Source organism: Haliotis rufescens, unplaced genomic scaffold (genome assembly GCF_023055435.1).
Source record: "Haliotis rufescens isolate VD_foot unplaced genomic scaffold, xgHalRufe1.0.p SCAF_5, whole genome shotgun sequence".
Taxonomy (NCBI): Eukaryota; Metazoa; Mollusca; class Gastropoda; order Lepetellida; family Haliotidae; genus Haliotis; species Haliotis rufescens.
The window spans coordinates 17665544-17693526 of record NW_025964223.1 but is presented as its reverse complement, the minus strand read 5'-3'; the positions used below and the strand labels follow the sequence as shown (position 1 = coordinate 17693526).

Here is a 27983-nt window from a genome sequence, read left to right as displayed (position 1 = left end):
CATCAACCAAGTCAGCGGGCCTGACCACCCGATCCCGTTAGTCGCCTCTTACGACAAGCATAGCCGCCTTTTACGGCAAGCATTGGTTGCCGAATACCTATTCTACTCAGGGTCTTCACATGTTCCGTCGTAGTAGTAATGTTGTTAAAAGGAAAGGAACAAATGCTAAAAAATAGGTCACACGCAGAAATAGAATTGTGTGAGATGAAGGCAGCATTCATACTGCTCTACAGTTTGCACTATCAGTTGAATGGTGAAGGGGCAAAAAGTATTCCAGTAACATCAATGGAAAGAAGATAGTTATTCATAACAGTAGTGTGTCCTCACAGGCTTCACTGTTCAAGAGACCAATTCCCCATCACCACCTTCTCGACACATTTCCAGTCGATGTCGCACCGCCCATTGCACTGCCACAAGATTTTAATCAATGATGCAATTGTAGTTTGACTTGAGGGTAGCTTCTGTTTCCATTTGTTGAATGCTTCTATAATCTGTAGCTGGATGGATCTTGGGTATTTGGCTACAATAGCTTGTCGCTTGGGTCTAGAGATGTCCATTTCTACTGCTATCAGCTCCCACTCATCCCCGATGTGTTCTGCAATCCTCCCAATGATCACGTCAGGTACGGCCCGTTGTTGTTGGTCACGAGGCATTGCACGGAACCATTCTTCATATGCAAAAGAGAAAACAACAGTAAAATGTGTAAACCATTCTCCCCTACATTTCTTCTTGAACTATAATTGGACGTGAAGTAGATGGCTTTCCCACAGAAACACATTCCCGCCTATCGACTGACTTCAGCCTTCTATAAAAGTGAAAACAAGTATTCTTCTCTTATACCATTTTTGATATCCTCTTATACTATTTTTATAACATATGTACAGAAGAATTCAGTACAATTAAATAGCCCCATCGGGAACCGTTCTTCAAATGCAAAATAAATTTGTTTAATGATAAAACGTCATGGTCTATCAAACGACTTCAGCTTTTTCTTTTTAAATGTGAAAACTAGTTGTAGGCTTACTTCTCTAATACTGTTTCTCAATAACAAAATAATATGTATTATAATGTGAATAACATGAGGTAACTGATATATCCGACTCGTAGGACAAAGTTAATGTGAAACAAAAGAACATTACATTTTGATGTGTGGGTTAATTTGCTTCTAAATCAAGCGTTTTGATTTAGCACCTGTGAAAATGGACCGATATATTGTAGTAGTTTCACCAGTATTGGAGTAGACTGTCAGATATTGCAATTGGCAGGTATTGACAGATGTTGATCTACATTGCCCATGGTTGGAATATACGTAGTTTGCCATATACTGATCTTGTTTATCAATGATTGTAATAGTCTGTGGACATTGAAAGCCCAGTCAACATACCAGGAATTGAAGGGTCCTGTTGATCTGGTTGGTCTTCACCATGTTCGGGAAGTCTTTTCCGGACTTCCTCCCTAAACTCTGCCTGTTCCTGTATCAGGGTCTCTATTACACTCAGCAGCTCTCGACGCTCTATATCGTCTGGGGTGATGCTCTCTGCTTCATTCAAGGTTTCTTCGCTCAGACCAAGTTCCGTGAAAACCTTCCTAATTTGAGCTATATCTTTCTGATAGTCTCCTTGTTGTCTGGATGAATTTGGGCTATGAGCATATGTGTTCCGCAAGTCTCTCAAGATGTGGACATTGGTACTGTACTTACTGTCAATGGTATCCATAAGGGAGTAGTCAATAAATGCTCGGCACAGAACTGTCATGTCCCATCCACCTAACTTACCATTTTTTATAATATCCTCATATCGTCTGATATCTCTTTTGGGTTTGTAATCATTATAAAAAATTTCCCCTGAGGTCTGGTCATCCTGCCATGGGTTGGTTGGATGCTTCTGGTTCCACAGGCGCTGAAACAGCTGACGTAGTTCAAGGGCCACTGCCTTGTTTAGAATCCTAAACCCCTTGTACCACAGGAGCTCTACGTCCGATATGTTCTCTGGTCCCTGGCAACAGAGTGTATCCATTATTCAATCAATCTAATACTCTCAACAATAATGACTCCACGTTCGTTTAGTGAGACAAAACAAATTGAAACTTAAGGAATACTTAAAATATCCTATTTCTCACGTTCATGAATTCTGATAATAATTTATTCGGGAAAAAAGGCATAACTATTACCCTTTTCAGGATATTTCAATGACAGCTTTAAAGAAGATCCACTTTTAGGTTCTAGAAATATATGGTGGTATAACTTACTGACATGTTTACCACAAATGCTTGCTTGAATGAAACCTGAAATGATAATCAGATGTAGCAGTGAAACATAAAACAACGTAGATATGGGGTACATTCGAGTTTCAGAAAGTTTTATTTCTTATGGTTTCATCAACCATAAATATATCTCGTGATTATGTGTCTGGTTGTATTTACACACAAGCTTTATTCATTATCAAACACTAGATAACAAGGATAAACGTAACCATAAAAGAATGCTGAAAGTGTTTAGCGCGTGATTTCATGTTGTATATATATCCCCGCTCATTGTGGTCGACATTGTCCAGCTCTCCGTGAAGATGGGCGTCAAACGAACCCGGAAGTGATCTACTTAGATATGGCTACCATAACATAAGACGTCCTACATGTGATACCTCAGTGATAATAACCCAACGTGTTTGTCCTAAACACACTCATGTATCCCCAACACCAGCAACAACAATCTGTATCACACCTCGTCACCAGTTACCTCTCTCCCATCCGATGTGGTTGCACCGTATTTGCCACCATTGTGGGCCAGTGGTTGCCATTCACCGCTTGGTGGTACACTTGAGAGTTCACGTGGATTATACAGAAACGATGTCGTGTGTGTAAATATTCGAAAGTTGATAAAGTATGGTTAGAGAGAAGCATGGGAGTTGTGAAGTTTGCTTGAAACTAGTTTATTAATATATATGCTTACCTGTGTGAGGTACAACCAACAACTTTCTTTTCACCCTTTGCACAGCATGTATTATGCAAATGAGCAGCGATTATGACGCGTTTTACGTCACAGACAGTTTCGAGAGGGTTCCTTTTGTTTGGATTTATTCACTGCTGTGGATTTTCAAGGTGAAACATGAAAACATATGTTTAACAAATATGAAATTAATACATTGAATTTGCCTCAGGATCAACTTTTTTTAATCGAGAATTGCGTGTTATCTATAGTGGGGCTTACAATGTTTTAAGTGTTAAAAGGGTCTTTTGATGGAACATCTCTCAAAAAATACTTTCGGCGCAAAATTGTTCTGTGTTTGGTAATAGTTATTTTTTCAGATACATTTTTTTTTAAAAAGTGACGGCAAGTAATTCTCTGCATGTATTTCGGATCAAGCCAAAGCATTTGATATTGATATTGATTGTTTGCGTTATTGATACATATATTTCAGTAAAATTTTAATTCCTAATACTCAATGCAAAACCTACAAAAATAAAACATTATTTTTCCATTCCATGTAGAGCCTTCTGTAGAATGTGTTTAAATCATACATGTATGTGCGATGGAATTTCATTATTGATTTTTAATTTGTATTTTGCATGATTAAAACATCATTATCAACCATAACGCACTAAACCATTTCACAAAAGTGTCAGCAAGTCTTCATTATTATATACTAGAATTTTCAGATGTTGATGGACGGTTGGCTTAGCAGTCGTGAGAAACCATCACTAGCATTTAGTGGACTCAATGTACAGGATATATATATATACTGAACATTTAGCACCTTGTCTTATTTAAGATTGGATAGATAAAGGATTTATTTTAGAGTCATTACTATTTCAAAACGTCAATGCCAGATTATACCCAGTTTCGAATATCTGGCGAAACAGATTTCGTAGGGCATAAAAGGCAAAATAGTTGGTTGACACAAGGTGTTCGCGAAAAGGGTAAGCATATCCTGCACTACTGGTACAACAAACCACTGACACAATTTTCATTTTAAAAGAATGCAGGTGAGTGAGGGGGGGGTGAAAATTACGTTTAATGGTCATAACATGCTTTTGCATCGAGCATTGTGTTGACAAAATTGACGTGTCATATGTAGCATATTCCATTGAATGTCTCTCATCAAATCTGAGTTGGCTGCTCAAATGTTTGATACACGTCGGAGAGGAGTACAGTTATTCCCTGATTTATATGATTTTTTAAAATATTTGCTGATGAAGTTATTCTTTATGTAATAAGAGTGCTACAAGAGTACCTGAATATTCCAGATGATTATTGTTCATCATGGATGTTAAATGTCAAACTATCGAAAACTAAAAAGATTGTTTTCCGAAGAGGTGGAATTGTTAAACAATGTGAGAAAAGGTATTGTCATTAATAAATTGTAGAAATTGTATCACAATAACAGTACCATGGACTATTGATGACTCCATCTGAACATTTTACAAAAGCAGTTTCACATTTGCTTCCTAACAAGTCACTGTGAAATATTTAAATATTGGTTTGGACATATTACAAAATCCCACTTATTTATGAATATCAATATAGGTACATCAAGGACAATTACAATGACAATATATGCGCTTGTAATAACTTATTGTATTATATTTCCCTGGATGTTGAGCGTACTAAACACAAATGTAGCAAGCATAAATATTGTTTTCTGATCATTAGTTATAGAAATTGATCTTTTGTCATGTATTAGAAGAACAAATTGAATTGCGATTATCATTATATTGTGGACAGTCCAAGTCCATTGTGTGTGTGTGTGTGTGTGTGTGTGTGTGTGTGTGTGTGTGTGTGTGTGTGTGTGTGTGTGTGTGTGTGTGTGTGTGTGTGTGTGTGTGTGTGTGTGTGTGTGTGTGTGTGTGTGTGTGTGTGTGTGTGTGTGTGTGTGTGTGTATCTATCAAAGATAACAAAAAGAGTCGAATATGTAAGAGGTAAATATTATCTTGGTACTCATATTATTATTCACAATGTAATGGTGTTAGGGGTATCTGGACGATACCTTTTTGTTATTAACGGTTCGATGATATGCATTAAATACAAGCTAACAGCTTCATGTACCAGCTAACTGATTTCCCCGTAGGGAATACGAAATGTTGATTAATCTCGATTCGGTAGGCAAACAAAAAACTGTTGGACATATTCTATTTTGGAGGAATACATTGTATTGCCTTTCATATAATTACATTTACATCCAAGGTAGAAGACATGATTAGACTTAACGCGTAAGGCGTGTGTATACAACGTGTGAAGCAGAAAGGAATTAGACTTAAACGATGATATTATCATGATTATGAACAGAGGGTTGTAGTCAGTTGCTTCAATTTCTTGCGATAACAATGGATTATGTTGTTGTTTGCATGTATTTGACAAATGGTTGTATGTACAAAGTCCAAAAAATGACAATGTATTTTGTGAATTCTAGTTCGATATTTAGATTACTAGTGATCATTTTTTCAACCTGTGACCAAAACTCCTTGACGTGTTCACATTAACAATATATATGTGATAACTTTTCGATGTAACATTTACAGAATGTAGAAATATCATCAACTGAGTTCACCATATGTGATTCTTTCTTTAGATTGCTCTGAAAATGAATCTATATTGAAAATCTAACAGCTTACAGTCCTTGGTCCATTTTCTCTAGTATGAAACATCTTTCCAATGGATAGGAGGATAAAATATAACATTCAAGTGTTCTAATACTTTAATACGTATGTCACTCTTGCTTATTTTGTCATAAAAGATCTCGGAGCCTTTTCGTAAGAGAGAAAACCAGAAAAAAACATTGTTGACGCTTTAATGACTTAACTTTGGTGATCTCTTTGACAATTTTCCGAGCTTCTATCTTCCAAGATAGTCCAAAATTGTTACGTTTATTTTATAACTCTTATTAAATTCATAGCTCTTCAAAGCTTAAAGAAAATATTCATTACAACTATCTCTAATTAAATACCTTGATGAAACAGTGAATATAGACGCGATAGTACTTGGTGTAATATTCATTCACAGTCTGCTAGTGGCAAGTGTGTTGAGAGTCTCACGATCAGTGGACGGAAGGTCACCATGTCAGAACAAGCAGTATTCAGTAAGTGCTCTTGCAAAGCCCCGTGGTTGATGTTCATAACTGTTTTTTATGATATCACAGAAGCAGATTGAATGATAAATGATTGATACAACACTCTGATGGTCAGGATTAGAGTTTTATACACATACATTCCTTTTAGGTCAAAACGAATTGATTGTTTATCGAATGACAGAGATAACAGATCATATTTATTATAAAACAGCATTACTTATTTTAGAAGATGCACCTTTTCGGGATGCCCCAGACAAAACCAGGTTGCATCCTGTTCCCTTAAATATATCTGGGCGATAGGATATCCTAGTCGTTAAAGCGTTAGATCGTAAAGCCGAAAACGTGGGTTCGATTCCCCACATGGGTACAATGTTTGAAGCCCATTTTACTGTGTACGGAATATTGCTAAAAGCGGCGTGAAACCATACTCACTCACTCACTTAAATATATCTAAATTAATACAATCTCAGACCTCTGATGACTGTGCCATTGATCTTTATTACAGTTATTACTTACTGTTACAATACTTATGTGGCAATGTCATCAATGTCAACCATATAATGCATAATGATTATCATTAGTTGGATAACCTAAATATCATAACGTGATACCGAGGTCATTTCAGTGACAGATGAAGTAACAGTACAGTTTATTTAATCTTGAGATACCCACAGTGTGATGACATCAATCCCAAGAGTGATGACAAATTACACATAACATAGGGGTTAGTGATGTAGTATGGTAAATCAAGCTGAGATGTAATAAGTTTGTTCAAAGGTCGATGTTGTGTGGACAATGAAAGGCTAGTCAAGACACACATATTATTTCTTACAAGCATTTAGTCCTTGTAGAAATAAATATTAGTTTGCACTTTTCAATGATAGGTCCCACTGGTGTATGTTTTATGTTGCTAAATCGAGCCCTGGTGAATATTGATTATTTATTTTGAGTCATATCCATGATACCTTTCTCATAACAAAAGCTTGCAACACATAGAGGTCATACATAAGTGTTTATCAATATTCACATATTTGGCACCAAGAGTCGTATATCAGCAATAAATACAATTGAAAATACAGTCCAAAGTACTTAAGTGTAGTTTGACTTTACAACAAATTTATGAAGTAATTAAATTCAAAACATACCCTCAACAACAATCACGAGTTGCTTTTTAGCTTCATGTAATGTAAGTCTTGTGATGTGTTCTATTTCTACCCTGTGCCCATCTTGTCTCGTGCATAGGCTGCGCATCTGCACTGCGCAAGTGTCACATGTGCCGGGCGCTCATGTGTGTAACTGAGAGTGTGCAATGAATGAGATTGTTATGAATCATGAAGAGATCTTAAAGTTAAAACTGACCAACACAAGCGTCATTATGTCTGTCAGAACATTTGCGTGTATCTTAACTAATGTATTTAGTTATAACATTTATATTATCAACTACTTGCCTTGTACAAAGCGGAAGTTACATCAAAGTGTTATTGACAATTCATTCCAAATAAAATAAATGTCTTTAGAGTGTCCTGTTTGTATTTGATTGAATTATTGTGTTACAGTAGATCCTCGATATGTAACGTTTACATGCATCTGTTTTGTACTTGCTGTAGATATAAGTCGGGAGTTGTCAATTTGCTTAAATTAAACGTTTACATGTTTGCAGCTTGTTTATCTCTTATGACTATACACCTTGCTTCTTCATTACTTCTGATAATTAAGTTACTTGTCCCCAAATTGTGAAAAGATCCTATGATCCCGATCTTGATTTGCCCCTGCCAGTTCCTATATGTGACTTGATATCAGCACACTTCTCTAGATCTTAACCCTGGAAAGCGACTTCAGACCCAGTTAGTGTTAACAACTTGTTAAATCCCATTACGTGAAATCATTCATTTAAGCCTTCGATGCTTTGTATTATGGGCTTAAAATGCTCAAAAAACACGACAGATACAGTGTATGCATGAAACCTTGTAAAACCATACAAATGCGTGGCTCATCTAACCAGCCACAAACTCGCAATGAGTGTTGTTGAAGGCTTTCAAATTTACAAGCCACACTCGGGTATGCAAAGAAAACGCGGTGTGGTAATTTAAGACTAGAGACACTGTGTAAAGAATGTGAATAATAACGGCATGGTAGGTCATTCCCATCCAACAGATCTAGCTGTGTAGCGTTTTTTTCCGGCTGCTGTATTAAACTGTTGATGTCAAATTCGGTGCCATGTGTATTTTTTAGATCCTTGCATGTTTTACGTTTAAGCCCAGGGCTTCCATTTAAATAACTATTACTCAATAAGAAGAATGGGCAAATTCCGTATTTTAGTAGTAGGATTCTCGGTGATTTTCGATATCACTTTCCTGAAAGGGACATATTTGTATATCATGCAATAGTATTGCATGTTAGTACTGAAGTTCAGTTTAACCTACTTGAGCAACCCGAGTGAACCTCGATTCGTCAGAAAACATCACATTAGCCCGACGTAGATTATCCCAGTGCTGACGTTCCCTAAACCAATGACGCATCAGATTCAACCGACGTGCACTAAGTTGTGGGATTTCTCACAGTCTGGGCATGAACTTTTACACCAGTTGCCGGTTGCAGCCGGTTCCTGTACTGGGTGACAGTTTGCAAACGGTTTCTTAATGTCCTTGTTCAGACCAATCTGGCCTTAGCTGTAGTGGTTGCCCTTAGGCGTCCAAAGCGGCGTCGATCATCGACGTTATGTGTTTGTTGGTTTTGGGTCCACAATCTGCTGACGACAGATTGAAAAATTGCAACATTCCGGCAACAAACGTCTGACGTGTGTCCAACTGTACCATGCCTATGACACGTAAACGTTCAGCACGTTGCAAACGTCACATGATCAATGCTCCTGCTTCCTTAATGATTAAATGTGTCTGATACCATTGTAATGTTTGTTATTTAACGCCACAATCAGCAATATTCCAGCTATATGACGGCGGTCTGTAAATAATCGTGTCTGGACCGAACAATCCAGTGGTTGATATCATGTGCATCGATCAACGCAACTGACGAAATAACTCGGTGACAAGCAGACAGAATAGAGAAAGGGCAGTACGCGTGCCCACGTGTGTATCTGTGTATGTGAGTGCGTGCATTCCAGCGCGCACACGTGTGTGCCAGTATGAGTCTACCAAAGTGTATATATACCCCCGTAATCACATATTCGCAAAGAAATTACCCCATACCTTTCATAGGCTGAGTGAGAGAGCGTGTTAGATTTAACGTGGCTTTGAACAGCATATAAGTTTATACGAGTGTCAGATTAATGCTGGAGCTTGGTCCGCCCTAGTTAAGAGCTCGTGTAGTAACTCCGCCTGAATTATTCCCTGAATCATAACACGGCAGTCACGTGTCATGAAACGAGGGTTCCCGTTCAGTGCGTGTGCAGCGACACACAGCGATATGATAATAATAGGGTTAGAGAGAGGGTGGCAGTAATACATGCCCTGCTACACGGCGATCAAGCAGAGTGTCATGCGCCGTGACAACTAAAGGGAGACAACCCTACAAAAGTGTTCGTCTCGTTTGTCTTGCCCGTTAACCAGAACCAAATGTTTAGTTTTCCCATTAGACTTCTCCAGTTGTGTTATAGTTTAATCACACATTAAACTGACATGTCGTGTACATATATACATGGCTGGTCTTGTGAGTACATCAAAATCACAAACTGTGATAGCTTCCAGTTCAGTATTCGAGAATAGGATGTTTAAGTTCTACACAGATTGACACTTGCTTCAAATTATCAGTAGACAAACTATTACTGACAACAATTAACACGACATAGATAGAAAACCATTGCCGTCGGAATATGTAATATTGGTGAGCAAAAGTAGACAAATGCAAGAAAAGAAATCCTAAACACAGATATAAAATTGTTTAATATGAAGGTACCATTCATACCCCAACAACGGATAGCTCGATATATACGCTCGTCATTTACAGATCAATTGCACATATAGTGCACAAATTATTATTAAACATTGGCTTCATAGTCTTTTGGTTGGTTACAAGAAGAAGTAAGAAAACACTTTTACGACAACCTCTTTATAACATTTATGACAACTTCTTCATAACGACTATATTTTGCACCTACATCAGTTGAATGTAAAGAGACAAGAAGTAGCCCTGTGGTATCCTTAACTTGTTATCCATAAAATGTTTTATGTCCTTACAGTCTTCATTGTCATAGAGACAGTCATCAATCCCCCATCACCAATCACCATCACCAATCCCCCATCACCACCTCCTCGATATCGTCCCAGTCGATGGTGCACCGCTCATTGCACTGCCACAAGATTTGAATTAATGTTGCAATTGTAGCTTGACGTGAGTTCTTCTGTTTCCATGTGGTGAATGCTCCAGCAACTTGTAGCTGGATGGATCTTGGGTGTTTGGCTACAATAGCTTCTCGCTTGGGCCTAGAGATGTCCATTTCTGCTGCTATCAGTTCCCAATCTGCCCCGATATGTTTTGCAATCCTCCCAATGAACTTGTCAGTCACGATCCGTTGTTGTTGGTCATGAGCCATTGCTCGGAACCATTCTTCATATGCAAAAAAGAACACAGTAAAAAGAACTATGTGTAAATCATTCTCCCATATATTTTTCTTAAGTTTGAACTATATAGTTGGATGGGAAATGGATGCCTCAGAAACACTTTCCCGTCTAAGGACAGACTTCATCCTTTAATAAATGTGAAAAAGAGTAATGTGTTTTCTTCTCTCGTACTGTTTTTAATAACATCTGCACAGAAGAAGTTCAGGTGAGTACAATGAAATAGCAAGAGTGGGAAACTTATGTCCCAAACACGTAGGACAAAGTGTACATGAAACAGAAGTACATTACATTTTGCTATGTGAGTTCGTATACTCTTATATGAAGTGTCTCCATTAAGCATCTCTCATGTTTCTATAACAAGTGTTGGCCTAAATTGTCCGGTATTGATATTGATATTGTGACATCTTAATCTACATTGTCTATGGTTAAAATGACATGTAGTTTGCAAGATACTGAGATTGTGCTGTGAACCATGAAAGCCCAGTCAACATACCAGGAATTGGAGGGTCCTGCTGATCCATGTCCAGGCACTAGAAATGAAAACCAGAGAACAATGAAACATTTTAGCTGAGAGTGGCTGAGTTTCTCTACACAACAGGCCTGTGCTACCTGATTGCTATGTTATTGGTTTATTTCTTTTGGCTTCATTCTCCAAAAAACATCATATGTGTCTCATGGCTTTGTGTGTAGTTATATTTATCAGCACAATTGTTTCTACCAAACACTTATTAACAACGATAAACGTACAGACTATTGTCTGAGTTCTAGACGTGGTGGGGGCGGTCGGGTAGCCTAGTGGTATAACCGCTCGTCACGCCGAGAACAAGGGTTCGAATCCCGACATGACTACAATGTTTGAAGCCGTGATATTGCTGGAATATTGCTAAAAGCGGCGTAAAACCATACTCACTCACTCACTCTAAACGTTGTGCCAGGGTGTGCAAATATCCCCGTTTTCTTCAGTTGACATTATCCAGCCACCTTGCGGGGGAGATAGCAAACAACAAACCCGGAAGTCACCGGTCTCTATATGGCACGCGTCACATCAAGCGTTCTACATATGATACGATCAGTGATAGCAACCCAACGTGTATATCCTAAACACACCTATGTATCCCAAACATCGGCAACAGCAATCTGTATCACACCTAGTCACCAGTTAACTGCGTGCCGAGGTATGCGGTTGCATGTATTTACCGCCATTGTGGGCCAGTGGTCGCCATTTACCGCAACGTGATACATAGGAGAGTTCACGCGGGTTGTACTGAAATGAGGTCGTATGAGTAGATATTGACATTTGAATGTTCATCAAGTAAGGTTAGGGAGAAGCATCAGAGACAGAACTGAGTGAAACTAGTATATACATATATATATTATACAACTACCTGTGTGTGATACCACTACGCATTTTTGTCCATGCATGAAATATGCAAATGAGCAGCGATAATGACGCGTTTTACGTCACAGCCAATGTCTCTTTTGCGTTATTTATAGCAAGGAGATTCCTTGATTGCACATGCGCAGTCGTAATAGCTGGCTCCTTTCGAGGAAGCTAGCTCTGAAAGCCTGGAGACAAAGTTCTGACATTAACATGTCTACAACACTGCCGTAAAGGTGAAAAAGGAAGCATAGTTGTGTTTTTTAAATAAAATTTTAATGTAACAACTGTTATATTTGGGAAAACACGTTCTTATTTTTATGATTTTTTGCTTTTGGAGGCAGAGTTCTGATATTTTCAACACTGACGTAAATTTACGAGGTAAAAAAAAGAAAGCATTCTTTCTTTTTAAAAATATATATAACTAATGAATCGAATTTGCCTCAGGATCAACATATTTTCAGTAGAGAATTGCTTGTTTATTATAATAGTGCTTGCTATAAGCGGATGGAAGGCCATGTCATTCAGGGTCAGAAGTGTCTTTCGCGGGATCATTTCTCAAAACAATAGTTTTGGTGCAAATTTGATGTTCTAAATTTAGTTATTTTCTAGTAAAATCTTATATAGTCATAAATTGATTGCTTCGGTTATTTTTAATTACTTATATCAATTGTATTGCCTACAGAAATAAACCTTGGTTTCCATTTCATTCATTCTGTAAATGCGTGTAATGCATACATGTATGATAGATAATATTTCATTGTCGAGTTTGAATTTATATATCATCATGATTAAAACGTTAAGCATTAGGCACTATAACTTTCCATAAATGTGTTAACTAATCTTTATACAGTAAACTACGGTTATAACGAGCTCAAAGGGACCACTAATTTTAATTCGTTATAACTGTAGTTCGTTCTAAGCATATGTACTACATCTATACAGAAAATGGACGGCACCAAGAAACAGTTCCATATATGCGACAGTTCGTTATAAGCGTGTTCGTTATAAACGTAGTTTACTGTATTTATACATTTTAGTTGATGATGATCGACTGTCTTATTGCTGTCGAATACAGTATATGTGTACTGAACATAAAGGTCGAACATAGATACCTTGTTTTATCTTATTTAAATAGGGAGTTTTTTTAGGAGTCTTTGTCACAATTTCAAAACCGTAACGCCAGAAAATAATGAGTCAAGAATATCTGCTGAAACCGATGGGCGTAAAAAGGAAAATAGTGATGCAAACTACATGAATGGAAAAGGAAAAGGGTGAGGTGAGGTCTGCTTGTCTGGACTGATGCCGATTTATAGTGCTAGCCCACTGTGATACCCTATCGCAGTTTAACACGAATACCCCACTCAGACACAGTATACTGACTCCGAGCCGACCAGTCCTTGTTTTGGCCCCTTAATGCCGAGCGCCAGACAGGGTAACAACAAGTACCATTTTAAAAAGTCGTTTGTTATGACGCGGCCGGGGATCGAACCCCGGACCTTCCGCTCTCCGGGCGGACGCTCTACCACGGAGGCGGTCTTATTTGAGCAATAACATCACAAGTCACTATCCACGTATCCCAGTTTATAAAGTAGCGAATATGTGGGTAGAAGGGTAGAAATAGTTAGATATGTGAGACTTCCGAGCGCATCTGACATACCGCCACCAGTTCTACAGCAAATGAGCGACATTAAGATCACCCCTTGATACACTCAATAGAACACAACAGTGGCCCGTGGTGGGCCATTGGTTGGTGGGCCGGTGATGGATGAGCCTGTATAAGTTGTTGAACCCCAAAATGTGTGCATGTATAGCAGTTTGCAATTGGCAGTGACAGAACAAGTATTCTCATTACCAAAACATTATCCAGTGGCATTTTGATCAAGACAATCACTTTACCAGTCGTTTCCAAACACGTTATTCTTGATACTTATATTAAAAATAATGTACATGTTATCGCCTTGTGAGCTTACATTCTTGTTACGCTATCAGAACGAAGGACCTCGATCAGTGCTATCGGTTAATGCTATTGGATTGTCATATGTTGATTTCGCATGTAGTTGGTCAGATATTGAGCGTGTAGTGTGCTACAGTATGATAGTTGAAAGTCTAGTCAGCGTTGAAGAGTCCTGCAGGCCAGTCACTTCTTGGCCACATTCACCTTGATCAGCTCCACCGTGAACATCCTCATCTTGGCTACCTTCACCTTGACGAGGTACAGGTTGAGTTCCTCCCTAAACTACTCCTGATCATGTCTCATAGTCTGCATCTCACTTAGCAGCTCCCGGCGCTCTATGTCGCCTGGTGTGATGCTCTCAGCACTATTCAGGGAATTATCGTTTATGGTTTATAGCATTGTGAAAGTCTACCTGTTTCCTGGATAAACCTGGGTGAGCTTATGTGCCCCCGAGTCGTGCGGACATTGACACTGCACTTACTGTCAATGGTATCCATAAGGGTCTAGTCAATCAAAGCTCTGCCATGTTCTACCTTTTGAATGTTTTCCATTATGTTGCACAGTTGATGCACAGTAGCTCTTTGCGCAGCATGCTGTCCAGTTCCTAAAAACAAAGAGGTGACAAAGTTGATTTTTGTGCCCCAACAATCAGTAAGAACAAAACACTCATGTTCGTTACTGTTGTGAGACCAAAAAAAATATTAAGTCTCGGGAAAATAAAACATGTTGCATCGAAATCCATACCTCATTATAATGAAAACCGTTAAGAAAACTATTCTTCCCACAGATACATTTTTCAATAATTTCTAGTGTAAGGTACATTTCTAAGAAAAGACATACGTATTTTGTTTCCGGCAGAATGTAATTGACAAACAGATAAAACATTAGTATCAGAACAAACCAACGCATGCATTGCAATTATCGAAGGTCCACTTGAAGACTACTTCAGTAAGTGTGTAACTGTTCAATTCCTGTTTTCACATCCCATTACTTTTCATGGAAAACCCGATAGTCGCTTGACTTTATGCCATTCGTTACATCAACCCCTCTTCATATGATACGTCAGTATCATCAGGGGCGATGGTGGCCCAATGGGTAAAGCGTTCGCTCGTCACGCCGAAGGCTCGGGTTCGATTCCCAATGTGGATCCCTAAGGTGGATCCAATTGGTGAAGCCCATTTCTGGTGTCCCCCGCCATACTCACTCGCCCATCCAGTGACCACAAACAACATCCGCTCTTCACGTATATGTCCTAAACTAACCATGAACCCACCACTACGCCAGTAACTGTAGTCTGTATCACACCTCGTCACCGGCTCATTCTGCACCGAGCCATGCAGATGCATCGTCTTCGCCGGCAGTTTGCCCAAATTACATATACCACGACGTGATGCACTTTATATCATGGTATATATGGTGTTACACTTACATCCTATCATATTGAGGAAGTAAGGTAAGCGAGGAGTATAGAAACGAAGGTCTGAAGTTGAAGTGGAGATAAAGACATACCTACTAGTGTGTGAAACACCGGACTCTGTGGCACACAGTTACACAGTACCTAGGTCATGCAATAACAACCGCCTCCTAGTCTAGTGGTAGATACTCGGCGATACTATGTCACCATTCAGCCATACGGGTCAGCTTTGTACAGAGTGACCAGTCATCAATGGCGTCACAATTCGCTGTACAGTGTTGTAATAAATAGCTGTGTTGGAAAACTATGACCGTGGGTTCAGTCCCATATTCGTCCTGATTATGTTTCTTGGTTTTTCAGCACCATATCGCTGCTTTCCTCCCACATCAATCTGACACGTTGTTATATTACTGAATCACTGTTCGCAGCGACGTTAAACCAAACTAGCTCACAATTCAACCGAATGTATAATATGCAGATACGCACCAACTGAATGTCCCGAACTCTCCCGAACAGAGAATCAAATGTCAAAAGTATCCTTGTTTGGTTATACTCAGCAACGATTTAGTTAATGCGCAGTTCATTTCGGCATTGCCTAAAAGTCGGGCCGGGCCGGGCCAAGACGGGCGAAAGTGTCACTGGCTATTTACTTCATTATCGGCGATCATACCTACATATAATTGATGCAACATACACACATGACATTAATGAACAATCACCAAACAAAAAAGTGCACCATAAATAAGTAATTCGGAGTAAATCGCTTGAAAACCAGAAAGTGGAGCAGTGTGTAAGCGTCGCTGATCTTGGTAACATGTAAAAGAGCAATCGTTAAATGAAGTAAGATTTGAAAAGTATCAAATACTTCTAGCTATCGTGATACAAATTTCCATCTGTGAGCATAGTGTTTATATTTATAGGAACGTTCTATATATAAGTAAATACCACTTTATAATGTCACTGATCGTCGTGTTTAAAGCAGACAAGTTGGTTAAAGTAGACCTCTTCTCCCTATACTCTCAACAGTCACACAGTGTTCGGTCCGACTTGGCCCGGGCTGTCAAAATCAACTTTAAACTCACATATGTATCATCAAATGGATTCACATCTATAAACTAGTATAATATCTACCTAAATACTACGTTTTTATGTCACGGTACATCGTATTTAAAGAAAACAAGGTGCTCAAAGTGAAGCATTTTTACTGTATTTTCTTAAGAAAATCTCGGTCAGAAGTGTTCGGTCCGACTTGGCCCGGGCTGTCAAAATCAACTTAAACCTCACCGATCTATCTTTAAATGTGTTTACACCTATAGACTAGTGTTATATCTACCTAAATACCACTTTATAGTGTCTCAGAACGCTGTGCTTAAAGAAAACAAGGGGCTCAAAGTGAAGCATTTTCACTGTATTTTCTTAAGAAGATCTATGTCAGAAGTGTTCGGTCCGATTTGGCCAGGCCTGTCAAAATCAACCTCAACCTCACAGATATATCATCAAATGGATTCACATCTTTAGATTAGTATTATATCTACATAAATACCACTTCATTATGTCACGGTACATCGTATTTAAAGAAAACAAGGGGCTCAAGGAGCATTTTCACTGTATTTTCTTAAGAAATTCTATGTCAGAAGTGTTCGGTCCGACTTGGCCCGGGCTGTCAAAATCAACTTTAAACCTCACAGATGTATCATCAAATGGATTCACATCTTTAGATTAGTATTATATCTACCTAAATACCACTTTATAGTGTCTCAGATCGTTGTACTTAAAGAAAACAAGGGGATCAAAGTGAAGCCCTTTTCCCTTTACATTCTCAACATAGTCTCTATCAGAAGTGTTTGTCTTGTGTTGGGTCCGACTTGGCCCGGGCTGTCAAAATCAACTTTAAACACACAGACGTATCTTCAAATGGATTCACATCTATAGATTAGTATTATATCCGCCTAAATACCACTTTTTAGTGTCTCAGATCGCTGTACTTAATGAAAACAAGGGGCTCAAAGTGAAGCCCTTTTCCATCTACATCCTCAACATAGTCTCTATCAGAAGTGTTTGTCTTGTGTTGGGTCCGACTTGGCCCGGACTGTCAAAATCAAGTTAAACCTCACGGATGTATCATCAAATGGATTCATATGTTTAGATTAGTATTATATCTACCTAAATACCACTTTATTATGACACGGTACATCGTATTTAAAGAAAACAAAGCGCTCAAAGTGAAGCATTTTTACTGTATTTTCTTAAGAAATTCTATGTCAGAAGTGTTCGCGTATTTTTGTGCTTAAGTCACTTGGACATTGTTTAGCTTCATAAACTGTTCATAAGAAACATGTCAGACAGCTTTGACATCATTGATGACTTAGTCTTATGAGATGTGTAAACCTTAGGGGAAATGAGCTCAAGTAAATACAGAAACAGAGGGTCTAAAATTGCCACAGTGTTAGGCCCGAAAGTCTATTTAGGATTTAAATTGTGATTAAGGAAGTAGAGGGTAGAGAGAGAACAAGATAACAAATCTTAGCAAAACCCACCTGCCAAACAAGTGCTAGTTCGTTCGTATCCGTAATCTGCCACAAACTGTGATGAACGCATAGTGTGTTCGATGAAGGAAATACAGCGCTTCAGATCTTTGTTTACTGAATACATCTATGACCTATGTTCAGTGATATAATTTATAAGATATTGAAGCTACATGGCCGCCCATAGTTTCTTGGAAATGTCCTGGCTACACTTCAAGGTTTCGTGCTCAGCAAATATATATGAATGTATATGATGTCTCATCTTGATGTACTTTAATAATGCAATTCGACAAAGAAGATGTACAGATGCCTCGACAGCATTTTTGGCAGTCAAGTACAAGTACAGGTAAACATGGCTATTAATGCTCATGTGTGTTAGGTTGCCCTTACCTCGCCGTCACATCTGTACACAAAGCAAGTGCATAGTCTAAATTAGGCTACATTTGCATTTCTTTAGCCGTTTACAGATGCCTCGACAACATTTTTCACACATGAATGACTTCAACCTTGGCTCTCAACTAGTACAGGTAAACATGGCTATTAATGCTCATGTGTGTCAGGTTGCCCCAACCTCGCCGTCGTATCTGTATACAAAATAAGTGCATAGTCTAAACTAGGCTACATTTGCATTTCTTCAGCCGTTTCAATAATGCAGTGCGCTGTCACAGCATGCTGCGTAGGTCTGTACAGCACTATGTATTTTATTAGTAATTGGTCGATCCTTCATAAATCATATTTTTGCCATTCATTTCACATATGCCTCGGTAGAATTGAGGTAGGGAAAGGACTTCTGGTCAGATAACAAGGTATTCAGATATCCAGAAACTCGTTTATCCTGACAAAATTTTAGAAAAAGCAATTGTCCGGATAAGCGAGGTTCGATTGTATAGCGCGTGATACATGACAAAACAAAAAATGTGTTAGGACCTGATTCGCACTTGCTGAAGGGATACCAATGGACCCTGATCATAATACATTGGTTTATTATTATTATTATTATTATTATTATTATTATTATTAAACATATTGTATTGTCAAAAAAGACAAAGGGATTGGGCACAAGTGCAGCACTTATTACCACCTTCTCCCTATATACAGTTATACATAATATTGCATAATGAAAATTAACAATTTACAGTTGAAGCATCACATTGTGGAAACATAGTGCGCAATATAAATTTATATACAGTGCTCATATGAAGGATATGTACAATGTGCTGGAAAGTGAAGACAGCGTGCATCTCATACATATGCTAACATTATACATGTTAGTGTTGTATATAGATTTAACAATATTAATGATTAACAGTTTGGAAACAATAATATGCTAGCTACTGAATCTGTTAGTCGTTTCTATAAATTTGTGTACAGACAAGAATATTTTTGTATTCAGGAAAACATCTAAGTTTGGATCACAAAAAAGAATACTATTTAGAGTTTTTTGTCCTCCAAGATTATCGATAGCTGTCAGTAATGTCTCCCTAATGTCATCATATAAGGTACATTGGAAGAAGAAATGGAATGAATTTTCACAAGGAGCTCCGCGTTTATAGGAAATAGTATCAGATAATTAACAGGAAACAGGTTGGAATTTAGTGTGCTACAAATGTGTCTCAATCTAGTGTGCAATATGTTTGTAGATCTCTCACCGCAATTATAGTGCATAGGTGGTGATGTAGGCTGCTCAGATGCGACAGCTTTAAAATAAGATATTGACGGACTATCCCTGATTCCTGTTGATAGATTATTCCATTGGCCTAATGTATCTATAATATAAGACCTTTTAAACGTAGATGTCCGTGCAAATGGAACTACAAAATCATGGCAGTTTCTGAGGTTATAACTGACCTTCTGTGACACAGCTGGTGGTATAAGATCAGTTACATATGAAGGACATGGCTTATTTATTATTTTATACATAGTTACAAGTTTGTTGACGTTTCTTCTATACGCTTAGATATATGTATCCACGTCACACACACCTAGAACAAGTACACTTATTTGAATATTACTAATATTACATGAATGTTACTGAGCATTCAGTTAGAGTTTATATCTTTGCGCTTAATCAGCAACATTAAGCCTTTCACGTATATTACAACTTTGTAAGTTAACTTTCCTTTCCAGAAATACCATAACATGGTGACAGAGATGAACTTCTATTCCAAAAGATGTGTCATTGACTAAAATCTGCTTTGTTAATTTGATTTCAAGTGATAGCCTTCACCTGGAAGGAATATATATTTGTATTATTTCAATTTTTCTTTTCATATATATCCCTCTGAATTTTGGGTTTTGAAATAGCATGTCGCAGAAATAACTCCTGTTGGACCCTTAGACTTGCAAGAATACTCTAATCATTGGCCGAAACATGCCCCATTTGTGCTTCTTGCTTTGTCAGACCAAACCCATACTGTTGAATTTCTCAAAAGCTTTAAAAGGGTTAAAGCTATTTTTGGAAGTATAAATGGGTTGATTGGTGACTACCACAGAAGTAGCAAATGGAGTTATGTCCGATGAAAGTCTCTGTTTTGACTTGTGCTAATCGGGTTTAACAACTAACTTGCCTTTGCGTGTGTTTGTTCCACCAGTGGTGCAGGTTACGCTCACCTCTATGCAAACACCTGTTATCCTCACTGTTTGATAGTAGTTTATACACGTAAGTATGTATAAGTTGTATGTCATCTTAATATATCACTTGTGTTATCCCTATTTTTGGGGTGTACTACAAACATAAATCAAAGTTTCTTTTGAGCTATCATGAATATCATAAAATACTTAGCAAGTCTATGCTTATCATTCCCTCTACTCCTACCAAAGGCTCTAAGTGTGGCTAATTGTTACATATTCTTCACGAATACTGTAAATCATGAAACGTGTAACCAAATTAATGCGAGTTTACACCGCTTGCTAGACTAACATCTATTTTTGAAATGAACATATTTTACAAAAATAAAAACAATTGTTTGATTATATTGATAAAATATATAACTGCAGTAGTCTAGTCTTGCCAAATATGATTGACTTGCATCGGCTGTATTGGATATATTTGTTTCAGGAACTGTATGACAGGCCTAAAATGCGTCACGAAAGTAATGCGATTAACTTTGCTTTTGACCTGTAAAAGCTAACCAGCAAATGAAAACACGGCGTTGTTTACAATGAACGCATGTCTAAACAAACATCCTTTTTTATATACTTACGTAGAAGTATCACGGTGGACAGTGCATACAACTGTTTGGCAAACAATATCAAGCAATATTTTAGATTCAGAATCAACATACCATGACATAACAGAAACATATATATTAAATTGTATATATTCATATTTGCTTACTTACTTACTTACTTACTTACTTACTTACTTACTTTGGAGATTTAACGTGCGCTTTCCGACTGATGCGTATTTCGCACACGGGCCCGGCCCGGCCATTTCATGTGTTTCCGAAAGGTGCGAAAGTGGTGTGTGTGGGCTTTAGGGGTTGCTTATATAAAAAAAGGTTGCTAGATATATAGAGAACTTTAATTTATGGCGTCTATTAACCATCACGACAATAATACTGAGTGGTCCAAGTCAGGTTCAGGAGAAGTGTGTTTTCACAGAACGAGCTGCTCGGAGATGCAGCATGCATGCGGTATGGCAGATTACAACCCTCTCAGATAATCCTGTTTTCCTAAACACACTCATAGATAATAGAAGCATTAAGCAGGGTCGAGGGAGAGGTTTATCCTGAAATGCAAAGTCTCACCTTACCTTCTCCATACCCTGTGAGTATGATCCTTGAAAAAACCCACGACGGATTAGGTAAAAGCAAGGGATTTTCCGACCAGACACATAGCATGAAAAAGGGGCTTCACTTTAAAGAGTATACTTCACTCCAACACATTTGGTGAAATTTTCTTGAGAAGATACAGTGAAAGTGCTCGACTTTAACAGACCAGTTTTCTTTAAGTTATCGTGCAACATTATTAAGTGTTATATAGGTAGACATAATAGTAGTCATGTTGAGAATGTAGAGGAAAAAGGGCTTCACTTTGAACTCATGGTTTTCTTTAAATGCGATAAACTGTGCCTTTATAAAGTGGTACATAGGTAGATATAACACTAATCTATGGATGTAAACACATTTGAAGATAGATCTGTGTGTTTAAAGTTGATTTTGACAGCCCGGGCCAAGTCGGACCCAACATTTCTGACATTTCTGACAAGAAAATACAGTAGAAATGCTTCACTTTGAGCCCCTTGTTTTCTTTAAATACGATGTACCGTGACATTATAAAGTGGTATATAGGAAGATATAACACTCATCTATAGATGTAAACACATTTGAAGATACGTCTGTGTGTTTAAAGTTGATTTTGACCGCCCGGGCCATGTCGGACCCAACACAAGCCAAACACTTCTGATAGAGACTATGTTGAGAATGTAGAGGGGAAAGGGTTTCACTTTGAGCCCCTTGTTTTCTTTAAATGCGATAAACTGTGACATTATAAAGTGGTATATAGGAAGATATAACACTCATCTATAGATGTAAACACACTTGAAGATACGTCTGTGTGTTTAAAGTTGATTTTGACAGCCCGGGCCAAGTCGGACCCAACACAAGCCAAACACTTCTGATAGAGACTATGTTGAGAATGTAGAGGAAAAAGGGCTTTACTTTGAGCACCTTGTTTTCTTTAATTACAGCGATCTGAGACACTGTAAAGTGGTATTTAGGTGGATATAATACTAATCTATAGATGTGAATCCATTTGATGATATATCTGTGAGGTTAAAGTTGATTTTGAAAGCCCGGGCCAAGTCGGACCGAACACTTCTGACATAGATTTTCTTAAGAAAATACAGTAGAAATGCTTCACTTTGAGCCCCTTGTTTTCTTTAAATACGATAAACTGTGACATTATAAAGTGGTATATAGGTAGATATAACACTAATCTATTGGTGTAAACACATTTGAAGATACGTCTGTGTGTTTAAAGTTGATTTTGACAGCCCGGGCCAAGCCGGACCCAACACAAGACAAACACTGTTGATAGAGACTATGTTGAGAATGTAGAGGAAAAAGGGATTTACTTTGAGCACCTTGTTTTCTTTAATTACAGCGATCTGAGACACTATAAAGTGGTATTTAGGTGGATATAATACTAATCTATAGATGTGAATCCATTTGATGATACATATGTGAGGTTTAAGTTGATTTTGACAGCCCGGGCCATTTTCCCGGGCTAAAATGCGGAGTTAAACCAAGTCTCTCTCTCTCTCTCTCTCTCTCTCTCTCTCTCTCTCTCTCTCTCTCTCTCTCTCTCTCTCTCTCTCTCTCTCTCTCTCTCTCTCTCTCTCTCTCACACACACACACACACACACACACACACACACACACACACACACACACACACACACACACACACAAATGATCTGAGTTCCACCATTGGCCCTACATAACCTACCACCTCTCTCATTTTGTTTGGGAAACCCTTCCAGGAACTCATGTATTGTACTATGAAACTTAAAATAAAACAACCATAAGAAGCAGGCGTATAAAAATGACGACAATTTATTATCAAACACCACTTGAAACAGAACTGTTTTCATATCTTATTATACCTCTTTCGCATACAAGTTACGCCTGTGAACAACAAAACATTGACTGTTTCATTTGTTCACGGTTCCTAAAGCGTGTCTAGTCCATATTGTTTCCGTTGATGAGGATCTTCTCTATACCATCCCAGTCCACTGTACAGAGGTTATTGCACTTCCACAGAACTCGGACAAACGCTTCTAGAGTAGCTTCGGATCCTCTCGCCTGCAGCCATTTCAGGAATACATTCATCATTTGCGAGTCAGGGGATCCCGGATTTGCCTTCTTAAACTTCTCTATCTGGGCAGGAGTTATGTCGAGTTCCATTGCCACAAACTCCCAGTTTCCGCCAATAAAACGGACGAGCATCATCAGTGACTTCTGGGTCAACTTTTGTCGTTGTCGGTTTTCCGGAACAGACTTCCGGAACCAAGCTTCATATGCAATAAAATTATCACAAAATAATTCATGGATTTGTTCTGGGTGGTAGCATTGAGATAAGATTAGATTTGCCTCTCATTACATCCATTTTTATAACCTGGTTAAATTAAACATATATATGTATATTACACGGATGTCTACATCATGTGCACCATGTTCTTTTGTTTGTTGTTTAACGCCGTAGTCAGCAATATTCCAGCTATATGACGGCGGTCTGTAAATAATCGAGCCTGGACAAGACAATCCAGTGATTGACATCATGAGCATCGATCCACGCAATTGGGATACGATGTGCATCATGTATCATCACGATCTGGAAACAGTAATACCGTTGTTTCACTGGTTTGTCTATATCTGCACCTACCCGTAAGTGATGTCTCCTCGTTTCGAAACCCTGTTTATCTACACCTACCTGTTTTGAAGCCTCCATTTGAATGTCGTTCCAATCTCTATATCTGCACCTACCCGCATGTAATGTCTCCTCATTTTGGTATCCTGTCTATATCTACACCCATCCGGAAATAATGCCTCCTCGTTTTCGTACCCTGTCTGTATCTGCACCTACCCGCAAGTAATGTCTCCTCGTTTCGGAACCCTGTTTATCTACACCTACCTGGTTTGAAGCCTCCATTTGAATGTCGTTCCAGTATCTATATCTGCGCCTACCCGCAAGTAATGTCTCCTCGTTTCGGAACCCTGTTTATCTACACCTACCTGGTTTGAAGCCTCCATTTGAATGTCGTTCCAGTGTCTATATCTGCGCCTACCCGCAAGTAATGTCTCCTCGTTTCGGAACCATGTCTACATCTCCACCTGCCTGGTTTGAAGCCTCCATTTGAAAGTCGTTCCAATGTCTATATCAGCACCTACCCGCAAGTGATATCTCCTCGTTTTTGTACAGTGTCTATATCTATACCTACCCGGAAAACATGCCTCCTCCTGTTCCTGACTGTGACTGCCAGTATCTCCAGAGACCCCAGCTCCGTCACTCTGAAGGAGATGGCACAAGTGTGCAGTATGTATGGTCTTGTTCAATGTACACAGCTAAGTATAATTTCAGCATCACCCGATTGTCCATGTAGCAGTGACATAAAGACTAAAGGGGCTAAAGAGAGTTTTTTTCTGAAGTGATGGTAAATAGTATGGTACCACAACAGCTGAGGGAGCAAGTGACCACTTTTTGGGGCAGTGTTAAGTCACCGTGAGTATGAGAGGAACCGAAACCGAGCTCCTTTCTACCATGTGAAGTGGGACGACTCAACACCGTACCAGAACATTGTCACGTTTCTTACTCTACACCAGCAATCTACTGTTTTCTAACACACATCCGAGACGTTGATCAGCATCCTGTTCAACCTACTATCTAGCCATTCTATCACGTTTCACGCATTCCAGTTTGAACTCTGGTGCCCAAGTCGCCTAAGGTACTGGAATTCGCGGTCGGAGTTGCCTCCTTTGGCTCGCCAGAAACCAATGATCGTGATTTCGAATTCCAGGTTCGTCTTGTGTGTTGCTCTTCATAACGTTTTCGTGTGGTAGTTAATCCACTAATACCGCAGCATAAATATGTGTTGTGAGTTGTACTTACAACTTGTAGAAGAGCGCAGCAGACTTACCGACATATCTTCTTTTGTACTGCTGAAACAAACAAAAAACATAGCATAACACTATAAACCATAACAACGTGGAAAATCTCTTGAGTCAAAATATTTAATATCACCATACAATATATTGGATCAAAATGATAAGAAAAATCTACACCGTTGCTATGACCACAACAATCTAACAACACAATCTCTAACATCACGTTACAATAGTCAATATAACACCACAGTCTCTAGGACCACAACAGTCAATATAACAACACAATCTCCAGGATCACGTTACAACAGTCGATATAACAACACAATCACTAGGATCACGTTACAACAGTCAATATAAAAAGATAATCTCTAGGACCACAACAGTCAATATAACAACACAATCTCCAGGATCACGTTACAATAGTCAATATAACAACACAGTCTCTAGGACCACAACAGTCAATATAACAACACAATTTCCAGGATCACGTTACAACAGTCAATATAACAACACACTCCCTAGGACCGCAGCAACAATACCACAACACAGCCTCTTAGACCACAACAGTCAATATAACAAGATAATCTCTAGGACCTCAACAGTCAATTTTACAACACAATCTCTATGATCACAACAGTCAATATAACAACACAATCTCTATGATCACAACAGTCAATATAACAACACAATCTCTATGATCACAACAGTCAATATAACAACACAATCTCTATGATCACAACAGTCAATATAACAACACAATCTCTATGATCACAACAGTCAATATAACAACACAATCTCTATGATCACAACAGTCAATATAACAACACAATCTCTATGATCACAACAGTCAATATAACAACACAATCTCTATGATCACAACAGTCAATATAACAACACAATCTCTATGATCACAACAGTCAATATAACAACACAATCTCTATGATCACAACAGTCAATATAACAACACATTCTCTAGGATTAAGACAGTCATTGTATCAACACAATCTCTATGATCACGTTACAACGATCAATACCACTACACAGTCTCTTGGACCACAACACAGTCTCTTGGACTACAACAGTCAATACCACAACACAGTCTCTTGGACCACAACAGTCAATACCACTACACAGTCTCTTGGACCACAACACAGTCTCTTGGACCACAACAGAGTCTCTTGGACCACAACACAGTCTCTTGGACCACAACACAGTCTCTTGGACTACAACAGTCAATACCACTACACAGTCTCTTGGACCACAACAGTCAATACCACTACACAGTCTCTTGGACCACAACACAGTCTCTTGGACTACAACAGTCAATACCACTACACAGTCTCTTGGACCACAACAGTCAATACCACTACACAGTCTCTTGGACCACAACACAGTCTCTTGGACTACAACAGTCAATACCACTACACAGTCTCTTGGACGGCAACAGTCAATACCACAACACAGTGTCCATGATCACAACAGCCAAATTAACAACACAGTCATTGGGGTCAAACCCGCAACTTTATGTTAAGGTATAGACGTCACTAACACGTATGTATGTAGGGCTAACACCATAGTGAGTTAAGGCAGGGCAGGTGCGCTGTGTCTCTATTGTGACGACATCAAATATTATCACTGCAAAACGTTTATTTGAAACGCACACGACATCATAGTATCGTCCTGTTACACATATGATGAGGAGTGTGTTTCATGAAGCGCTTATAGGACATATATAAAATATCTACTAAGCGCTTTACTGACCTGGGTTGGCGAGGGTATCGGGATGGGTAGTTTCTCGTAGGGTACCGCCGTTACCTCAGTGTGTCGCTGCGCAAATCGTTCAGCATGGAGAGAAATACTTCCTGGTGGCTTTGTGATGTGAAAAAAGAGATATGCGGGGCTGTACGCGAGTCAGTTAGCTGAATGAATAACCCACCATTGAATTGTTACGATGTTTTCTTTCCAAGTTCACTAGTTACATCGATTTATTTGAGAAAAATACTTCTATGGGACAATCATATCAATTGTGTGACCTACCACATACGTGGATCAATGGGGCTAGTGGTCCCTTTCAGAATCACATTTAACATTCATACAAATTAGTTCATTTACGTACAGCACACACTCCCCTGAAGCAGGGTTGTTATATTAATGAAACGCATGAGCCATATTAGTCTCTTTATTTATACATGAAATGTTTATATATGACAGATATATTTTTCAAGAATTTAATTGCCCATAATTAGGGGTGCATATAACACACGAGCTTGTTCTATCTCCACTTTTGGTCCACATTGACTTAAGGTTCTAGGAGTGAGTGAGTGAGTATGGTTTTACGCCGCTTTTAGCAATATTCCAGCAATATCACTGCGGGGGACACCAGAAATTGGCTTCACACATTGTACCCATGTCGGGAATCGAACCCGGGTCTTCGGCGTGACGAGCGAACGCTTTAACCACTA

General features: G+C 38.7%; 3 protein-coding genes across 7 annotated transcripts in view; all 3 read right to left on the bottom strand.

The window, feature by feature from the left end:
* Nucleotides 1-18340, bottom strand: part of LOC124145209 (death domain-containing protein CRADD-like) — a 36751-nt gene extending 18411 nt beyond the window's left edge. Inside the window, exons 1-4 of one of the 3 annotated variants that reach the window (XR_007218274.1) lie at nt 12026-12102; nt 11748-11904; nt 11134-11170; nt 9944-10626 (exon numbers count right to left, since the gene is read on the bottom strand). Coding sequence is in view for 1 of the 3 variants with exons in the window: in XM_046514903.2 (XP_046370859.2) it covers nt 10307-10626; nt 11134-11170; nt 14509-14579; nt 17927-18041 (543 nt within the window). In the remaining 2 variants the exon portion in view is untranslated. Of the gene's footprint in view, nt 1-9943; nt 10627-11133; nt 11171-11747; nt 11905-12025; nt 12121-14508; nt 14580-17926 lie in introns of those variants that run through there. The other 2 variants (XM_046514903.2, XR_007218275.1) reach the window with 2 other exon arrangements.
* Nucleotides 5-3034, bottom strand: LOC124145204. The gene is made up of 4 exons (XM_048383644.1): nt 2948-3034; nt 2248-2283; nt 1385-1994; nt 5-667 (listed from the first exon to the last, which is right to left on the bottom strand). The coding sequence occupies exons 2-4, from the start codon at nt 2251-2253 to the stop codon at nt 333-335; spliced, it is 951 nt and encodes a 316-aa protein (XP_048239601.1). The 5' UTR covers nt 2254-2283; nt 2948-3034; the 3' UTR covers nt 5-332.
* A 5114-nt stretch (nt 18341-23454) lies between the features above and the next one.
* On the bottom strand, nt 23455-27402 carry LOC124145206 (death domain-containing protein CRADD-like). 3 transcript variants are annotated; one of them, XM_048384418.1, is made up of 4 exons: nt 27272-27402; nt 25554-25576; nt 24858-24927; nt 23455-23930 (listed from the first exon to the last, which is right to left on the bottom strand). In XM_048384418.1, exons 2-4 carry the CDS (start codon nt 25557-25559, stop codon nt 23599-23601), a joined length of 408 nt encoding a protein of 135 aa, XP_048240375.1. In that variant the 5' UTR covers nt 25560-25576; nt 27272-27402; the 3' UTR covers nt 23455-23598. The 3 variants fall into 3 exon arrangements, with proteins under 3 accessions (XP_048240375.1, XP_046370853.2, XP_046370855.2); XM_046514897.2 differs by having other exon boundaries at nt 25554-25575; nt 27283-27402; XM_046514899.2 differs by having other exon boundaries at nt 25554-25572; nt 27283-27402.
* Nucleotides 27403-27983: the final 581 nt, after the last annotated feature.